General features: G+C 38.5%; 1 protein-coding gene across 1 annotated transcript; it reads right to left on the bottom strand.

Moving 5' to 3' along the window:
* Positions 1-9,098: 9,098 nt before the first annotated feature.
* Positions 9,099-10,123, bottom strand: LOC102484575 (olfactory receptor 11G2). Its single transcript, XM_014581945.1, has one exon. It carries the CDS (start codon positions 10,026-10,028, stop codon positions 9,099-9,101), a length of 930 nt encoding a protein of 309 aa, XP_014437431.1. The 5' UTR covers positions 10,029-10,123.
* Positions 10,124-17,415: the final 7,292 nt, after the last annotated feature.

Here is a 17,415-nt window from a genome sequence, read left to right as displayed (position 1 = left end):
GCAAGCCACCAGACTTGACCCGTGGTTGGCCATGTGAGAGTCCAGTGCCTTTAACCACCATGCCACTTGCTGGCCCCTACATTACTATTTTTTTAACCAATGGGTTAGAATTTCAAATATCCTCTCTTTCCTTTGAAATTTTGAAAGCTCATAGAGAATTACTCTGTATGAACAGTAGCAAAGTAGTTATTTGTTTGCATGTGTTTCCCACTCAGTTTTTAAAATTTTTTAAAAAACTATTTACTTTTAAATTTTAATTTGACCAGAGAAGGAGAGAGAGAGAGAGAGAGAGAGATAAAGAGAGAGAAGAGAGAGAGAGAGAGAGAGAAAGAGAGAGAGAGAGAGAAAGCGAGAAAGCAAGCTACCAGGTCCAAGACTCGAACAAAGGTCGACCATGTGGGAGTCCAGTGCCATTAACCTCCATGCCACCTGCTGGCTCCCCACTCAAAGTTTCTAATAGTACAGATTTTGGTCTGAGTTAATTTTTAAACCAAGAATTAGGAGTGAAATAGCTACTTTTTCTTTTCTTTTTTGATATCTTTCCCTCAGTTGAAAGTACTTGACACACTTTTCAGATACTTTAGAACTGTGGAATTTTTTAATGGACTCTGTTGTTCCCATAAGAATTATTTTCTTTGATAAAGTATCAATGATTTATTAGTCATCTATAGAAACTGAAAAGAAAGGTCATAGGAATATTCTTCTGGAGAGTAGAGAGTTAATAGTTACCTCAGAATACTCCTTGAATTGACTTTACTTCGTACCTTCATTTTAAACTTTTCTAATTTGTCAATTGAACCTCCACTACCTTAAATACATGCAGTATTTTAGTTGTTTTACCATAGAGCTCTAAATGAGATTAAAAATTTGTTTCAAAATATATTGTTCTGTTACAAGGACTCATTCTTGTCCTATATACATATCATAGATGATAGGTTTCAAAATTTACTCATTTTTCTTATTTAGTATTGCTAGAGGGCACATGAGAGAGAGAGAGAGAGAGAGAGGCCTTTCCTGACCCCCCTGCAGTGACGTGTGGTCACATTTTTCTTTATCTTGTTATGATTTTGGACATGCATGCACACTTGCCTGGCATGTTTTTCAAGCTTCTGTATTGGGATCTGAATCCCAACTACTGAGCTATGGACTTGCTCAAATTTTGAAAATTCTGATTGTTCACCTGCAGGAAACTCAAGAGTCTTAATAAGCTTGGAGGATCAATTATGAAAAGTCAAACAGACAAGCAAAGATAATATAGTTATGTGTTGCTAAAGGCCAATTCTTCTTGCTAGACACAGATGATACTTTTTCTCATTTTGATGACAAATATATGTGTTAATCTTCATAATAATACTGACATCAATTGTAATTACAAAGTCATTTAAATTAAATTTTCTAAATTAAAAAAATGAAATTAAGTGAGCTTTAAATTAAATTAAAGTATCTTAAATTAAATTTTCTAAATTAAAAAAGAAAGCAATTAGGTGAACTTAAAAGACTATGCTAAAAGTCACTGATATCTCACACACCAAAGAAACATTCTTTGGTAGCTCAGACTTATTTTCCTGTTCTTTTTGTATATTTTGGCCCTTAAAAACCTATAGTTTAGTCTGACATAAAAGAAGTTATAAAAAGAAAGTAGTGTTGATAATTCAAGATGAATAAAATACATGATTAAAGGGCATTTCATTACCTGGGATATACATAAGAGCAGTGGAAATATATTTAATTGAAGACATTATAGAGCATGAGTTATTAAGTACAACATGAGATAGTTTTCTAATACCAGATTATGCAATGTTTAAAATTTCTGCATAATTAGGCATTGCTATCTGAATTATTAGCCTGAGAAGTTTGTTTTCTTGAAGGAGGCCTGGGTAGTTGGGCAATAGAGTCAAAAGTTCATTATAACACAGTTTATTATGATGATTCTGAAGATACTGGGATGAAATAACATCCAGAAACTCACAAAAGTTTGCAAAAATATATTAATTTTATAAAAGATTTCACTGGAGCTGGTATACATGTGTAGCTATCTCAGCAAAAAATCCAGTGACACTTAGACAGGAAAAAAAGTTACTTACCCTTCATTAGAGCTCAGTGTGGACAAAACTGAAAATAAATATGAAGTTTTTATCTTCTCACTGATGCCCCTTTTCTCTGACAAGGAATCAAAATCCAGGGCCGACCCTGAGAATCACAGGGTCTGCAAAGTTAACTGTCAAAACTCACTTTCCTGTCTTCCTGAAGTGCTCAAAAGTAACGATTAGAGCAACAGGGCACTTCTGTTAATAGTGACAGCCTGTGGAAAGAAGCAAAGCATAGTCTTAAACTCAGCCCTCACAGTGTGGACCTCAACTGACATTTGACATTTTTATCAGGGACTAGGTAGGAGAGGCCTCAGTAGTCCCCAGGCATCTAGACCAATAACTTGTCTTCCTCATTAGAGAAAGTTTATTAGGTGAGTTTATATATTACTTGCTTTTGCTGCAGACTAGCTGAAAGCAGAAGAGTGTGAACCTCATGGGAAGATTTCAGAAAGAGGGGGCAAATGAATGAAGGAGGGAGGAGGGTTATTCATTCTCAAGGGCTGCAATTAAAGTAGTAGTGATTGTTGTGATGTCATCAGTGTCCCCTTGGATCTGTCTGAGAGTCCCTCAAGATTCCTTGGTATAGCATCTCTTCTTCCATTCATAGTTATCATATAGTTTAGGATAAATTGGACCTCAGAGCAAAGGCAGGAAGAATGTCTTTAAAAGGCATAGTGAAGGGGCTAGCAGGTGGGCCAGCATTGTTATTAAGGTGCTGGATCCTGCATGACTGACTCAGTAGTTTGAGTCCTGGACCAGATGGCTTGAAAAATAAGCCAGGTGTGTGTGTTTACCTGTGCAAAATCCCAAGAGGAGAATGAAGAGACCGTGGCATGGCCATCCCCCTTGGGAGGTGATTTCTCACTTTGCCTTTCTGTCTCTGTCTCTCTCCAGTGAGCTCACATCCCCTCTGGCAAAAATATGGAAAAAAAAAAAAAGGAAAAAGAGGCACAGTGAGATGTTTGGGTAGATTTCTAGAGAAGTCCTTTTTGTTTTCAGGAATAAATGTAGAGATTATTTGTCTATACATTGTTTATACTCTTTTCTCACACTTGACATCCGTACATTTTTACTTCTTATCTTTAATTATTGATTTACTATTTGTTTTCAGTCTCCTGAGTAGCTAGAACTGCAGGTACACATCGCTACTTTTTAGGGTGTTGGAATCAAACCTGGGCCTCCTAGGTAGCATCAGTCTGCTGAGTAGCAGCATTCGCCAATGAGTTTCCATGTCTGGGCCTACAAAAGACAGAAATAAATAGATGGGGCAAGAAGTACAGACACACTCTCCACAGGGTTTGGTCACAATCACCTTCCTCCAGTCTGTTAGGATCCTGGGCATGCATGCATGTACCTGGTGTGTTTTCAGGCAGACCGTATTGGGGGTTTGAATCATGGTTGGCATGTGGCTTCCACCTTTGCAGTCCAATGTGCTAATGACTATGCCATAGAGTTTGGGCCCTATTTTTTATTGTCTTCTTATTATTTACTCTTTTATTTTTTCTTTTTTGTCTTGAATTATTCAACTATTTTTTGTTTTTAAATTTTTATCTATTAGATTTCTTGAGTGATTTTAAAATTCTTTATCTTGTGATAAAATATAGCCACATGTAAATATAATGTATGATAAAATATTCTAATTACAGTTCTGTGGTATTAAGTACATTCACATTGTTGTGCAACCTCCACCACTATCTGTCTCTATATTCTCATGAACTCTATATTCATTATATAGTAACTCTGTTCTGTTTTCCTCCAGTCTCTGGCAGCCACAATTTATTCTAGTTCTACCCTGTGATTTTGACTACTCTAAGTGTGTCATATAAGTAAAATCACACAGTATTTGTCCTTTTTGTGACTGGCTTATTTCAGAGAGTGTAATGTCTTTGAGGTTTATTTGGGAGGGTGATGCTTTCCTTATTCAAACACTGCCAGAAGGCCTCACCTCTTAAAGGTCTCACCATCTTCCTTTTGTTCTTTGGGGTTCTTTGAGATTCCATGTAACTTTAGGATAGATTTTTTTTATTTCTTCAAGAAACATGACTGGGACTTTTACAGGGATTGTATTGAATCTGTACATTACTTTGGATAGTACTGATATATTTTTTTCTTTTTCTTTTTTTGAGAGATTTTTGCTATAGGGCACTTGTACTGGCCAGAGGGACAGAGAGACAGAAAGCAAGAAATCCTTCCTCAGAGGGGAAATGGCCATAGTGCAATCCCTTCTCCTCCATTCCCCTCTCGGGATTTTGGGCATACACGCACACATGCCCAGCATGAGTTTCAAGCCACCAGGTCTGGAACTCAAACTGCAGTCAACCACATGGGAGTCCAGTGCATAAACCACTATGCAACCTACTGGCTCCAGTATTGATATCTTAAATTAAATAATATTTAATGACATCAGATGGCTTTCTATTTATTTCATTTCTTTTGGCAACATTTTGTAGTTTTCAATGTATGTTTTTTTAAAAGAATTATTTATTTTGATATTATTATTTATTATTATTTGACTGGAGAGAGAAGAGAGAGAGAAAAAGGGAAAGTGAGAAAGCAAGTCACTGGGTCTGGGACTTGAACCGTGTTAGGCCACGTGGGGGTCCAGCATCTTAACCACCACCTGCCAGTCCCCCAATGTATGTTTTTTAGCTCCTTGGTTAAGTTTGTTCTTAAGTATTTTATTAAGCATTTTATTCTTTATGATGCTGTTACAGTGAGATTTTCTTAATTTTCTTTTTATATTGTTCATTGTTAGTATATAGAAATGAAATTGATTTTAAAAATTTTATTTATTTATTTATTGGAGAGGTTTTTTGCTATAGGGTGTGTGTGCTCGCCAGAAAGAGAGAGACAGAGAAATAGAAAGTGAGAAATCACCCCCCAGGGGGGATGGCCACACCACAATCCCTTCTCCGTTCTCCTCTTGGGATCTTGGGCACACACACACACACACCCGGCGTGAGTTTAAGCCACTGGGTCCTGGACTCAAACCGCGGTTGGCTATATGGGAGTTCAGTGACATAGCCATTACATTAACTGCTGGTCCCTTAAAATTTATTTTAACTAAAAACTAAAATTGCATATATGGTGTATAACATATTTTGGCATGTGCATATATTTATATATGTAGTGACATGGGTAAATCAAGTCAATTAAAATATGTATTATTTCACATACTAATAATTTCTATTTCAACAGTCAGTCTCATTTAATTAATCTCTCTTTTGTTGAATTTACAGTGTTACTATGGTCTAATCTTTCTGTTTAAATCCTGGATGTTAACATTCAACATTATTACTGATATTTCTGGACTTGTCTGTACCATCAAGTTGGCCATCTTTCTGGTCATTTTTTGTTCTCTTATTTCTGTCTGTCTGTCTTTGGTTTTCCTGGCATAGCACTCCTTTCAGAGCTTCTCAAAAAGCTGGTATGGTGTTGGTGAATTCTTTCAGGTTTTGTTTCTCTGAGAACGTTTTGAGTTTTTCTTCCCATATGAAGGATAATCTTACTGGATATAGTATTCTTGGTTGAAATTGTTTATCATTTAACAAGTTGAATATATTTTTCCATTCTTTCCATGCTTGCATTGTTTCACGAGAGGTCCAATGTTAGCCTGATGGGATATCCTTTGAAACTAAGTTGATGTTTCCCTCTTGCCAGTTTTAGTATCTTGTCTCTGGCTGTGGTTTTGGTCAATATGGCTATGATGAGCCTTGGAGAAGATCTTGGGTTGATTCTATGTGGGGTCCTTTGTATTTCTTGGGTCTGGATATGTGAATGCCTCTCAAGGTTTGGAAAGTTTTCTTCCAGGATTTCATGGAATAGATTATCAATGCCCTTATTAGTTTCTTCACATTCTGGAATACCAATTATCCAGATGTTTGGGCATCTAATGGTATCTAGTACTATTCATATATTAATCTCATTTTTTGGTGTTATTTTCTCAGTCTTTTTGGTGAATTTTTCTAGGTCAGAGGTTCTGTCTCCTATATCTGAGATTTGATCTTCTTCATGATCTAATCTGCTCTTAGTACTTTCAAGGGAGGTTTTGAGTTCCTGTATTACAACCTTCATCTCTTACAATTCCGTTTGATTCTTTTTTATGGTTTGTATTTCTTCTGAGATGGTGCAAGACCTCCCTTACTTCCTAGTGTTTGTCTCTTTTCTCCTGCATCTTCTGGAGTTTGTTGTCTCTCTTCACATGCATCTCTGTTAGCTTTGTCACTATGAATATTCAAAATTCTTTATCTGACATTTCCATGAGTTCCATTGTACTGTCTGTGGATGAAGAGGGGGCTGTTCTTTTCCCTTGGGGGAGAGATATTTTCTTGGTTTCTTATATTTCTTGTGCCTCTGAGGTGGTTTTTGTTCATCTTATAGATTATACATTTCTTCCTACTTTCTTGGATTTAATTCTGAGCATTAGAGGTGTGCAGGAAGAGATATTCCACAATATCTTTGTAGTTCTGTTTTCCTGATCCTCACCAAGCAAACTGCACTTTTGTCATGGGACATTTTTCTACTGCCAGGTACTCCTATGCCAATTTCTCCTTTACTATTGTGCTTTGCAACATAGTATCCACAGAAAGAGATTTGAATTTAGATTTGTGAAGATGAGTTTCTCCCTTTCTATAGTAGTTCAGTGGAGGTTTGGAGTCATAGAAAACTATGACTCCAAATGTATTCAGATATTTCACTACTGTGCATCTAGGCCTGTCTAGACACTCAATTTGTGGAAACTCACTAGCATTGGGATGGAAGGAGAGGTTGGAGCAGAGACAATTCAGTTAAAGGAACAGGACAGGGCCTACTTCAGATATACATGGATTCTCATTAGGTGTTAGGCTGCAAGATAGGAGCTTGATCTTTTAACTGACAAGCCATGAGCTTTTGTGGTTTCCTTTACTTTCTTCTTATGCAAACACCAAATTCTGTTCAAAGCTCCCCTATTAAGTTTCTCTGAACTCCTTCAGTGGATTTATATACATTCACATAGAAGGTGGCTATGATACACTGAGTTACTCACTTTGCTCTTTTCACCTCATAATATCTCGGAGATAAACAGAACCACTTTATATTTTATAATATTGAAGACAGTATCCTATTATATGACTGACTATGGCTTATTTAACTAGTCTTAGTGAGAATGATGTTTTTCTGATATTTTGCTAGTACAGCAACACTGCAATAAATATTCTTATACCTACATCATTTCCTGCATATCTGAAAATGTCTTTGGGCTAAACACCTTAAAAGCTGAGTTGCTGTGTTAAAGGGCATATTCCTTATACATTTTGACAGAAGTTGCCTGGTACCCTATATAGTGTTTGTAAATTTATATTCTCACCAGTTAAATGTGAAAAAACTCATTTCACCATCTTCAACTATGAAATGTCTTGATCTTTGTCAATCTGATAGGCTAAAAATGATAAACATCATAAGCTTATTCTGCTTTTATTTTTGTAAGAATGAGTTAGTGTTTTTATTTTACATGTGTAGAAAAGACTTTATGGTTATGATCATGACTGAGCAGCTTGTAGTAAACCAAAAATAACATCCATCAAAAGTAACTATAAAATCTGGGAACCAGCAGTTAGTGTCCTGGACCCGGTGGCTTAAAACTCATGCCGGGCATGTGTGCGTACGTGCCAAAGATCCCGAGAGGAGAACGGAGGAGAAGGGATTGCGGTGTGACCATCCCTCCTGGGGGGTGATTTCTCGCTTTCTGTCTCTCTGTCTCTCTCTGTCTTTCTGGTGAGCGCACGCACCCTATAGCGAAAATCTCTCCAAAAAGAAAAAAGTAACTATAAAATCTGGACAAAATACAGGCAAAAACAATTGAAAGGCTGGAGAGCAATTGCCATGGGCAAGACTTCACTGACTACAATTCCAGAATGAAAGGAACAAGGAGGTAAATTTCACATTTACCATATGTTTTCCTTGAGGACATTTAACAATTTCCTGGATAGGAGGGTACGAGAATGTGGAGGCATGCAGGGAAGAACGGGGAAGAGCAGAATAGCCTGACCAGAAAGCAGTACTTCGATTGAACTGAGGAGGTAGAGAATTGGTCTATAGCTGCTAAAGCAGTTGGTATTAGAAATATAAATCCTGGAGGGAGGAGGACACCACTGAGGCTCAAAACATGATGCACTCTCCCTTGAAAGCATATCTAGATTTCTAAGCTGCTCATGTACAAGATGAGACTTCAAGAAATCTAGCAAAAGCAGAAGCTGGGAGTCTAAAGAGCTGAGCTGAATTTTTAAGAGTACAGGAACAGGAAGTGAGGACGTGCAAAGTTGAGGGTCCTTGTAAACAGTCCAGGTTTATAGTGAGGTTCTCAAAAAAGATCATGTTCCTGAAGTAAGACCAAAATCCAGCATAGACCTTTTGTTAGGTTTGCTCTAGGGCAAGTTTGCTGGCTGGAGACAAACAGAAAGGGAGGAAAAATGAGAAATCATCCCCCTCCCCCAGGGAGGAAAAATGAGAAATCAACCCCCCCTCCCCAGGCGCTGGCCACATCACAATCCTTTTTTCTTCATTTTTCTCTCAAGATTTTAGGCATGCACCCACATGTACCTGGTGTATTTAACAAAATGCTGCTCCGGGACTTGAACTGTGCAGTGGGATCCAGCCACCTTAGCCACCACACAACCTGCATGCTCAAGAATAGACCATTTTAAAGAACATCTCTACAAATTTTAAATAATTATCTATTTATTTGTTGTGATTTTAATTTCTTATTTTATTTACATAACACCTTCACAAAATTTAAAATGCACTGTGTAGCATTTATTAAAGAAATCAAGGCTTTCTAAGGAATAAGACGAAATGTCAAGTAGAGGATATGTCAAGAGAAAATGTAAACAGAAATGTATTCGTAGGTATTACAGTTTTCAGTCAATATTAATGAACAATTATCTGAATATAACCAGTTTTTTTTTTTTTTGCCTAAAAAATAGTTAAAGACAAGTTTAGTTGTTCAAAGTTCTTTTCAATGAATACTTTTTATATTCCCAGAATTTTCTGCAGAGCTGTTTTCATATCCTTGTTCCTCAGGCTGTATATCACAGGGTTAAGGAATGGGGTCACAACAGAATAAAACAGAGTCACAATTTTCTGCATTCCAGCTTCATGCTCAGATGTTGGGCTCCCATACATGACCAGTACTGAGCCGTAGAACAGTGAAACCACAGCCAGGTGTGACCCACAGGTGGAAAAAGCCTTTTTTCTCCCTGCTGCTGAAGGAATCTTCAGTACAGCTCTCAAGACCAGTGCGTAGGACCCCATGATGAAGAGAAAGGGAAAAATGAGAGGAAGAAGACTTAAGGTGGAGAAGACAAGCTCTATCACAGGAGCCTTTTTGCAAATGAGTGCTAGAAGAGGACCAGGGTCACATAAGAAGTGGTCAATGATTCTGTCTCCACAGAATGACATTTGGGAGACAATGATGATGGGAATCAAGAACCAGAGGAAACCAAATACCCAGCAATTGACCACGAGTTTGGTGCAGAGTCGTGTGGTCATAATGGTTGGATAGTGTAGAGGGCGACAGATGGCAAGGAACCGATCGAATGCCATAACCGCTAGGAAAAAGCACTCTGTAGAACCCAAGGAGAAAAAGAAATAGAACTGGAGAAAGCACCCAGAGAAGGAGATGACCTTGGTATCAGAGAGGAGGTTGACCAACATGTTGGGGACTGTGGAGGTGACATACCAGATTTCTAGGAAGGAGAAGTTGGCGAGCAGGATGTACATGGGTGTGTGGAGTCTCTGATCCCAGCGTACAGCACAGATGATGCAACCATTGCCCATGAGGGTGAGAAGGTAGATGACAGAGAAGAGCACAAACAGCAAGATCTGCCCCTCTTTGGGGCAAGGGAAACCCAGGAGGATGAAGGAGATGGTGCTGGAGTTGCTGGGGGTGTTGATTTTCATGTGTGGTGAGCTGTAAAAATACCAGCAATTACTGAGTAACAGGGTAAAGACAGACAGGGACTCAGATTTATATTTAAGTCCTCTTGGGAAAGAAAATATATATATGTATCAACAGTTATTTTTTCATTAAAACTGAAATATTGACTTTGGTTGATAATTTTCTCTCCTATTCTAATTTTTACTGTGGGCTAGATAAAGCTTTTAGTTGGAATTAATGAGCTCTGATTTATGATCTATTAAGTGTAAACTGTAACATACTTTCAAGCATGTTTACCACATTCACCTTCAAGAGCTTCCCCTGTGTATACACACTCACACATGTAGTAGAATAAATATATAATATAAATGTTATATATGTATGTATATATAAATATATACACATATATACATATACATATGCTTTTTCCTAATAAATGAACTTCCTCCACTTTCTGAATGGGTGAAATAATTGCAGCTGTTTGTGGCAGAGCCCAAGTCAAATTATGTAGCCATGCGATATGAATGTAAAGATTTTTAAAAGTTATTTAAGTTTTAAGTCCTTAAGTTATTCAAAGACCAGCAGTTGGCATAATGGCTATGTTGCTGGACTCTCATGTGGTCAGCTGTGGTTTGAGTCCCGGACCCAGTGGCTTAAACTCATGCCAGGCATGTGTGCGTGCGTGCCCAAGATCACGAGAGGAGAATGGAGGAGAAGGGATTGTGGCATGGCCATCCTCCTGGGAGGATGGGTGGGTGGGTGGAGGTGAATTCTCACTTTCTGTCTTTCTGGAGAGAACACGTGCCCTATAGCAAAATCCTCTCCAAAAAACAAAAACAAAAACAAAATAAAATAACAAACAAAAAAATTATTTAAGTTTTGACAACAGCCTTATTTCAAATTAAATAGTTAACACTAGTTTAATACTATTTCCCACCAATTCACAAGTAAAACAGTCAAATCAACTAGAAGAAATTAGCTGGAGTTTATTTCTCTTTAGTTAAAACAGCAGTCTTAGCCATTCACAGTAGACCAGGCCAATGGACAGATGTATCAACTAGTATGTTCAGATTCAGCATTGTCAAAGAAGACATGTGAATTTGCCTAGAGTGAAGTTATAAGTACAATTTTATTTCAATTATACAAACTATGATATTAGTAGTTGATTTATAGGTGGTTGTTAGGCTAAAACTTTGGATCATCTTCCACAAACTGCTTAGGAGCATCTCAAGGCAGAGAGGCTGAGTAGCTGTGTAAAGTCTTCCCTTAGTCCTAAATGAGTTAGAATACTTTTGGTAAACACTCATGCTCTCAGCCCCATACCTTTGGTTGTAGAAGTAGGAGAGAGGTGGGGATGGAGATTCTAGGTTCAGTAATGCAACGACAATGCCTAGTGGCTCTAGTGGAGTTTTTAAACCTCTAGAACCTTCATTTTCTTTGTATGATGAGAAAATTGAATTATTTTAAATTTTTGGATTTTGGGGACACACACACACACACACACGTACACACACACACACACACACACACACACGCCCAGAGTTGAGTTTTAAGCCTCTTGGTTTGGAACTTGAACCCGGGTCAAATACTTTGGAGTTCAGCAATGTAATCATTATGCCATCTGCTGGTCCCCTTAACAAAAGCATATTATTATTCACCAAAAAGTGGCAGTGGTGGCTGTGCTGTTTACCTGAAACTAGGTTAAGCTGGAGCTGTCAAAGAGGTGGACATATTCCTCTGAACTGGCTGCAGAAGGAAATATGCATTTTGGTATGATGGTTATAAAGCTCTGCTTACGTAGGTAAGATACTTGGACTGACCTAATTCACACTCCAAACAAAAATCCCCAACATCTTCACCCCGCTTCCATCTCAGAAAGGCTGGGAGAGATCTAGTTCACATCAGCCAGATCTCATGTTGTAATATACAAGATGAGAGAAGCATATTTAATTTATCTGATATTTTACCTTTTTTCTTTAGTCCAAGAAGGCACAACAGTGTGGAAGCAATATGGGTCTGATCTCAATAGAACGTCCATCTGCTTCTTTTATCCAGACAGGTGATTGTCTCAATTTTACCATTTTGGCAATACCCTTGAAAATAACAACCTTTCCATTTATAAGAAGTGGTGGGCAGCTAAGGCACAGTGCAAAAGCAACAGATTTGTAGTGAGGAAACGGGCTTGAAATTTAACTCTCAATTTACCATTTGTGGAAAGTTTGTTGATTCAATTATATAAGCTACTTCCCAGCTCTTTCAACTATAGAACGGATACAGAAACACTCAATCTAAACAGTTGAGATCTCTGCCTAAGACGACATATGTGGAAGTACTCTGTTCAGGATTTGACACATGTGTCTAGGAATTACTGGCTATATAATTCATAATATTAATAATATACAACAAAACAAAAGAAACTTTATTTATAGGTACTTATTTTTATGGCTCTCTTATATTTACCTTTTCCTCTAAGCTTTAGATGATCACCTTTCATGGACAAACAGGAGATTCAAAACTGAAGTTTCTCTGACAGTGTCTGGTCTTCCTGGAGAGGATGGGGTATCTTCCACAATAACCTTCAAGGAGTGAAGGAGTGGAAATATGGGGAAGATCTGTCAGTGTTTGTTGGAGGATGGAGGATGGAGGGATTATAAGCAGAATCTCTAGGGAGGGAGCCCTGTTCCTCTGAAGATCAATTTCAAATCTCTAGAAGGAGAACAGTGTCAGGAGACTGCTCTGTGCTTTCCCTTGGGATCTGCCTTCATTCTCTGGGGACCCTAAGTTCCTTCTATTTTTTGTTTTCCAGTAGAGAAGAAAATATGATCTATTCTGGGTCCAAACTTCAAGGGTGATGTGAGATGTAGTCAGTCTCCAAGCCCACTCAGAGTGCCTACCAGATGTCCAAGGCAAAGTCTATAGAACAACCAGGTGTGGTGGCTGTGGTGCAGGAAGCTGTTTACTTGCTCCACTGGGTCTGTACTGAGTGGTGTCAGCTATGGGCTTTGGGGATGGAGCTGCCTCTGATTTTCCAGAAAGAAGAGATGGGATAGAGGTTTTAGGAGACTTCAGGCATACAGTACTTTGCATTTACAGCAGCAGTCAATCTCCTCCTGGGCCCATCATGGTGTTCTTATAGATAATTTTTCTCATTTGACATTAGGGCCTGAGAATCTGAGCAGCTGCCTCCCAGGACACACTTCCTAGGTCCAAGGTAAACCAGATCAGGACATAAGTTTCCTTTCAGCAGTTGTATCTGGGAGTTGGGGACTAAGGTTTCTTCATCAGTGCTGGAGCCATAGGTCTTTAGGCAAAACTCATTAGTTGTCCCTCTATCCCCAGTGATGGAAAACATTTGATCTTAAAGACTTATGAGCTCATTTCAGTTCCTTGTTTGAACAGTTTGATTTTTCCTCTTTTGTCCACAGCATAAATTTAAAATTGGTTGGGCTTGCCTATGGCCTCATGGTAAAGGGAACCGGACCCACATAGCCAACTGTGGTTGAAATCCTGGACCCAGCAGCTTGGAAAACATGCTAGGCATGCGTGCACACATACCTCAGATCCTGATGGGCTAGAAAAATGGAGAAGAAGGGATTGTGGTATGACTATACCCCAGTATGATATGCTTTCTTCATCTTTCTCTCTGGTGAATACATGTGTTCTTTTTTTTTTTCTTTAAATTTATTTATTTTTTACGTTAATTCACTATTCATCATTACAGTATACAAATGAATTTTCCATCCAAAATACACTGTATATTGGCTCAATCAAGCACATCAACATACATGTTATCAGCAAATAATTTTCCATTTCTTATGTCTTGTATACTTCTTATTTTTTGCCATCCTTGATTCCCTATCCCTCACCCTCTGCTATGTCCCACCCTCCTCCCACATTGTCTCCGGTATCCATGGTTGCTTTCTATGCCTTTCCCCACCATTTAATTGATTTGCTAATGAACTTAATTAGTATAAATATTTACAATAGCAAGTGCAGCTGATATATACATATAACAATTAAAAATAAAATTCAAATAAGCAAACAAGGACCCCTGTAATTCTGACCCAACCCTTAATAATAATTCTTCCCTAACCCATAATAATAATTTTACTTTTTCTTTTTTGTTTTTAAAGAATCATTTATTTAATTTCATTTTAAAAATCATTTATTATTCAGTCAGAAAAGTGCTTGCACATCAATGTTTATTGCAGCATTATTCACAATTGCCAAGACATGGAACCAACCTAAATGTCCACAAACTGATGAATGGATTGGAAAAGTGTGGTATATATACTCTATGGAATACTACTCAGCCATAAAAAATAACAAGACCCTGGAATTTGGGGACCAGCAGTTGGCATAATGGCTATGTCGCTGGCCTCCCATATAGCCGACCACAATTTGAGTCCTAGACCCAGTGGCTAAAACTCACACCGGGTGTGTGTGCATGTGTGCCCAAGATCCTGAGGGGAGAATGAAGGAGAAGGGATTTTGGTGTATCCATCCCCCCAGGAGGGTGATTTCTCACTTTCTGTCTGTCTCTCTCTGTCTTTCTGGAGAGTGCACATGCCTTATAGCAAAATTTCTCCAAAAAATAAAAAATAACCATCTCTGCAGAAAGAATAACTAATATGATTTATTTCTAAGCATGAATGTATGTGACTGAGACCTGGCCCAGAGAAGAGGCAAACATGCCTTTTTGGGGGGTGATCAGATATAGGGGTTCCTTTTATTTGACTAGAGAGAGAGACACACAGAGAGAGGGAAACCAAGAAAGGACCTAGCCAGGTATAGGCTTCGAACTGTGGTTGGCTATGTGGGAGTCCAGCACCTAAACCACTATGCAACTTATTGTCCCCACCTTTTTTTCATTTCTTGTGGATATTCTTATGTCATAGTAACATCAAGCTGCTCGGGGACACAATAACAATCAATGTATTTGTTGAGAGAGAAATTTTTTTATATGATGATGATGATAATGATTATTATTTTTTTAAACATTAGATTGCTATAAATCATTTGGCTTATAAAGAGAATTTACCCAACATGAAATACACTTGAGACCAGTCCAGCTGAGCATACTATACACGTTATCATCAACAGGTAATAAACCATTTCTGTGTTCCATGCATGCCCCACATCTCCACTTTTTCTCCTTGATTTCCTTCCCTATACTCTTCTCCTCTTCTACCCTCCTTCCACTCTGTCTCCAGTGTCCATAACCATTTTCACTGCTTTCTGTCCTCCAGTTTTTCAATCCCTACCATAGAGTGTGGACAATTGGTATATATGAAATGGAGGCATACAACGTCTCTCTTTCATAGCCTGGCTTCCTTCACTCAGCAATAAATGTTCCATATTTGATCACTTTCTATCAAATGCCAGGGTCTTGTTTATTTATTTTTTTTTATGACTGCATAGTATTCTATAGAGTATATGTGACACACTTCTCAATCCATTCATCAGTTTGTGGACATTTGAGTTGGTTCCATGTCTTAGCAACCATGAATAAGGATCAATAAACATTGATGTGCGAGTACTTTACTGACTGAATGTTCTCCTGTCCTTTGTATAGATATCCAGGAGTGGATTTGATGGATAATATGGTAGTTCTATTTGTAGGTCTTTGAGGAATCTCCATATTATTTTCCAGAGTGACTGGACCAATTTACATTCCCACCATCAATGTAGGAGAGTTCTCCTTTCACCCCAACCTCACCAAAACTTTCCATTTTTTAAATATTTTAAATATTTTCCATTCTGCAGGGGTTAGGTGGTATCTCACTGTGGTTTTAATTTGCATCTCCCTTATGATGAAGGATGTTGAGCATTTCCTTATATGCTTTTTGGCTGTTCATATGTCCTCTTTAAAGAGATTTTTGCTCAGCTCATTTTCCCATTTTTTTAATTGGGTTAATCATTTGATTCTGTGTAAGCTGCTTGAATTCCCTGTGAATTCTGGGTATGAGTCCCTTATCTGAAGCATAGTTTACAAAAATATTCTATTCTGGGAACCAGCAGTTAGCATAATGGCTATGTCGCTGGACTCCCACGTAGTTGACCGTGGTTCGCGTGCCGGACCTGGTAGCTTAAAACTCATGCCGGGTGCGTGTGCGTGCGTGCCCAAGATCCCGAGAGGAGAATGGAGGAGAAGGGATTGTGGCGTGACCATCCCCCCGGGGGGTGATTTCTCGCTTTGTCTCTCTGCTGTCTGTGTCTGTCGGTCTGGCGAGCGCACACGCCCTATAGCAAAAACCTCTCAAAAAAAAAATTCTATTCTGAGGGTTGTTTATTCACACTAATTACTTTTGCTGTGCAGAAGCTTCTTAATCTGATGTAATCCCCACATGGATCCTGAACTTCAGTTGTGAAATATTGCTTTCAGAGGCTTACATTGAAGATTTTCTGCTGAGACTTCTCCCTCACTTGTTTCTAGTGATTATGCTATTTATTTACCTGTCTCTTTCTCTCCATTTCTCTCTGTCTCTTTGTGTCTTTTAAGTAAAAAAATATATCTATGTATATTTTTGGAGAGACTTTCACTATAGGGCGCGTGGGCTCGCCAGACAGACAGAGAGAGATATAGAGACAGAAAGCGAGAAATCACCCCCCAGGGGGGATGGTCACGCTGCAATCCCTTCTCCTCCATTCTCCTCTTGGGATCTTGGGCACGCACGCACACGCCCGGTGTGAGTTTTAAGCCACCAGGTCTGGGACGCGAACCACAGTTGACTACATGGGAGTCCAGCGACATAGCCATTATGCTAACTGCTGGTTCCCAGTAAAAATATTTTTTTTCAAGTTAAATATTCTGGGCTCTCAAGCCCTTTCTTATTGTTCTAATGGGTGCTTCTCTCCATTCTATTTAGGAAAGGCACAAATCCAGGCCCCTCCCCACATGAATCCTGAATTTCAGCTGTGAAACCGCACTGCACGGTTTCCAATCTTTGTTTTTTAAAATTAAAATTTAAAGTTTCGTAATGATCTTTTTTTCTTACATATATATATTTCTTCTTGTTTCCTTTTTTCTTTACCTTTACTCATTGGCTACTCGGCCTCTATGCACTAAGTGTCTAGACAGGTCCAAGTGAATATGATCTAAACACCTGAATACAATTAGGGTCAGAATATTCTTCTATTCCCTCTGATTCTGATGCACAAAGAGTGAAAACAGAATGGAAGAGAGATTGCAGGTCACCTCCTCCTGCACGCTCCTGAATGCTCAGACTGAACTTCAAGAATTAGGAAGAAATGCAACATCCATCAGATCACTAGAAATCACCACAGGGTCACAAGAAATATGAGAATACAAGAAAATACCTCTTCTCCAAGGAAAAATAATAACTCCTCTTCATCCTCAGACAGTATGATGAAACTTATGGAAATGTCAGATAAAGAATTTAGAATTTT

Source organism: Tupaia chinensis, unplaced genomic scaffold (genome assembly GCF_000334495.1).
Source record: "Tupaia chinensis unplaced genomic scaffold, TupChi_1.0 Scaffold141372_1, whole genome shotgun sequence".
Taxonomy (NCBI): domain Eukaryota; kingdom Metazoa; phylum Chordata; class Mammalia; order Scandentia; family Tupaiidae; genus Tupaia; species Tupaia belangeri.
Note: the sequence above shows the minus strand (reverse complement) of the source record. Positions and strands in the feature narration are given on the sequence as shown.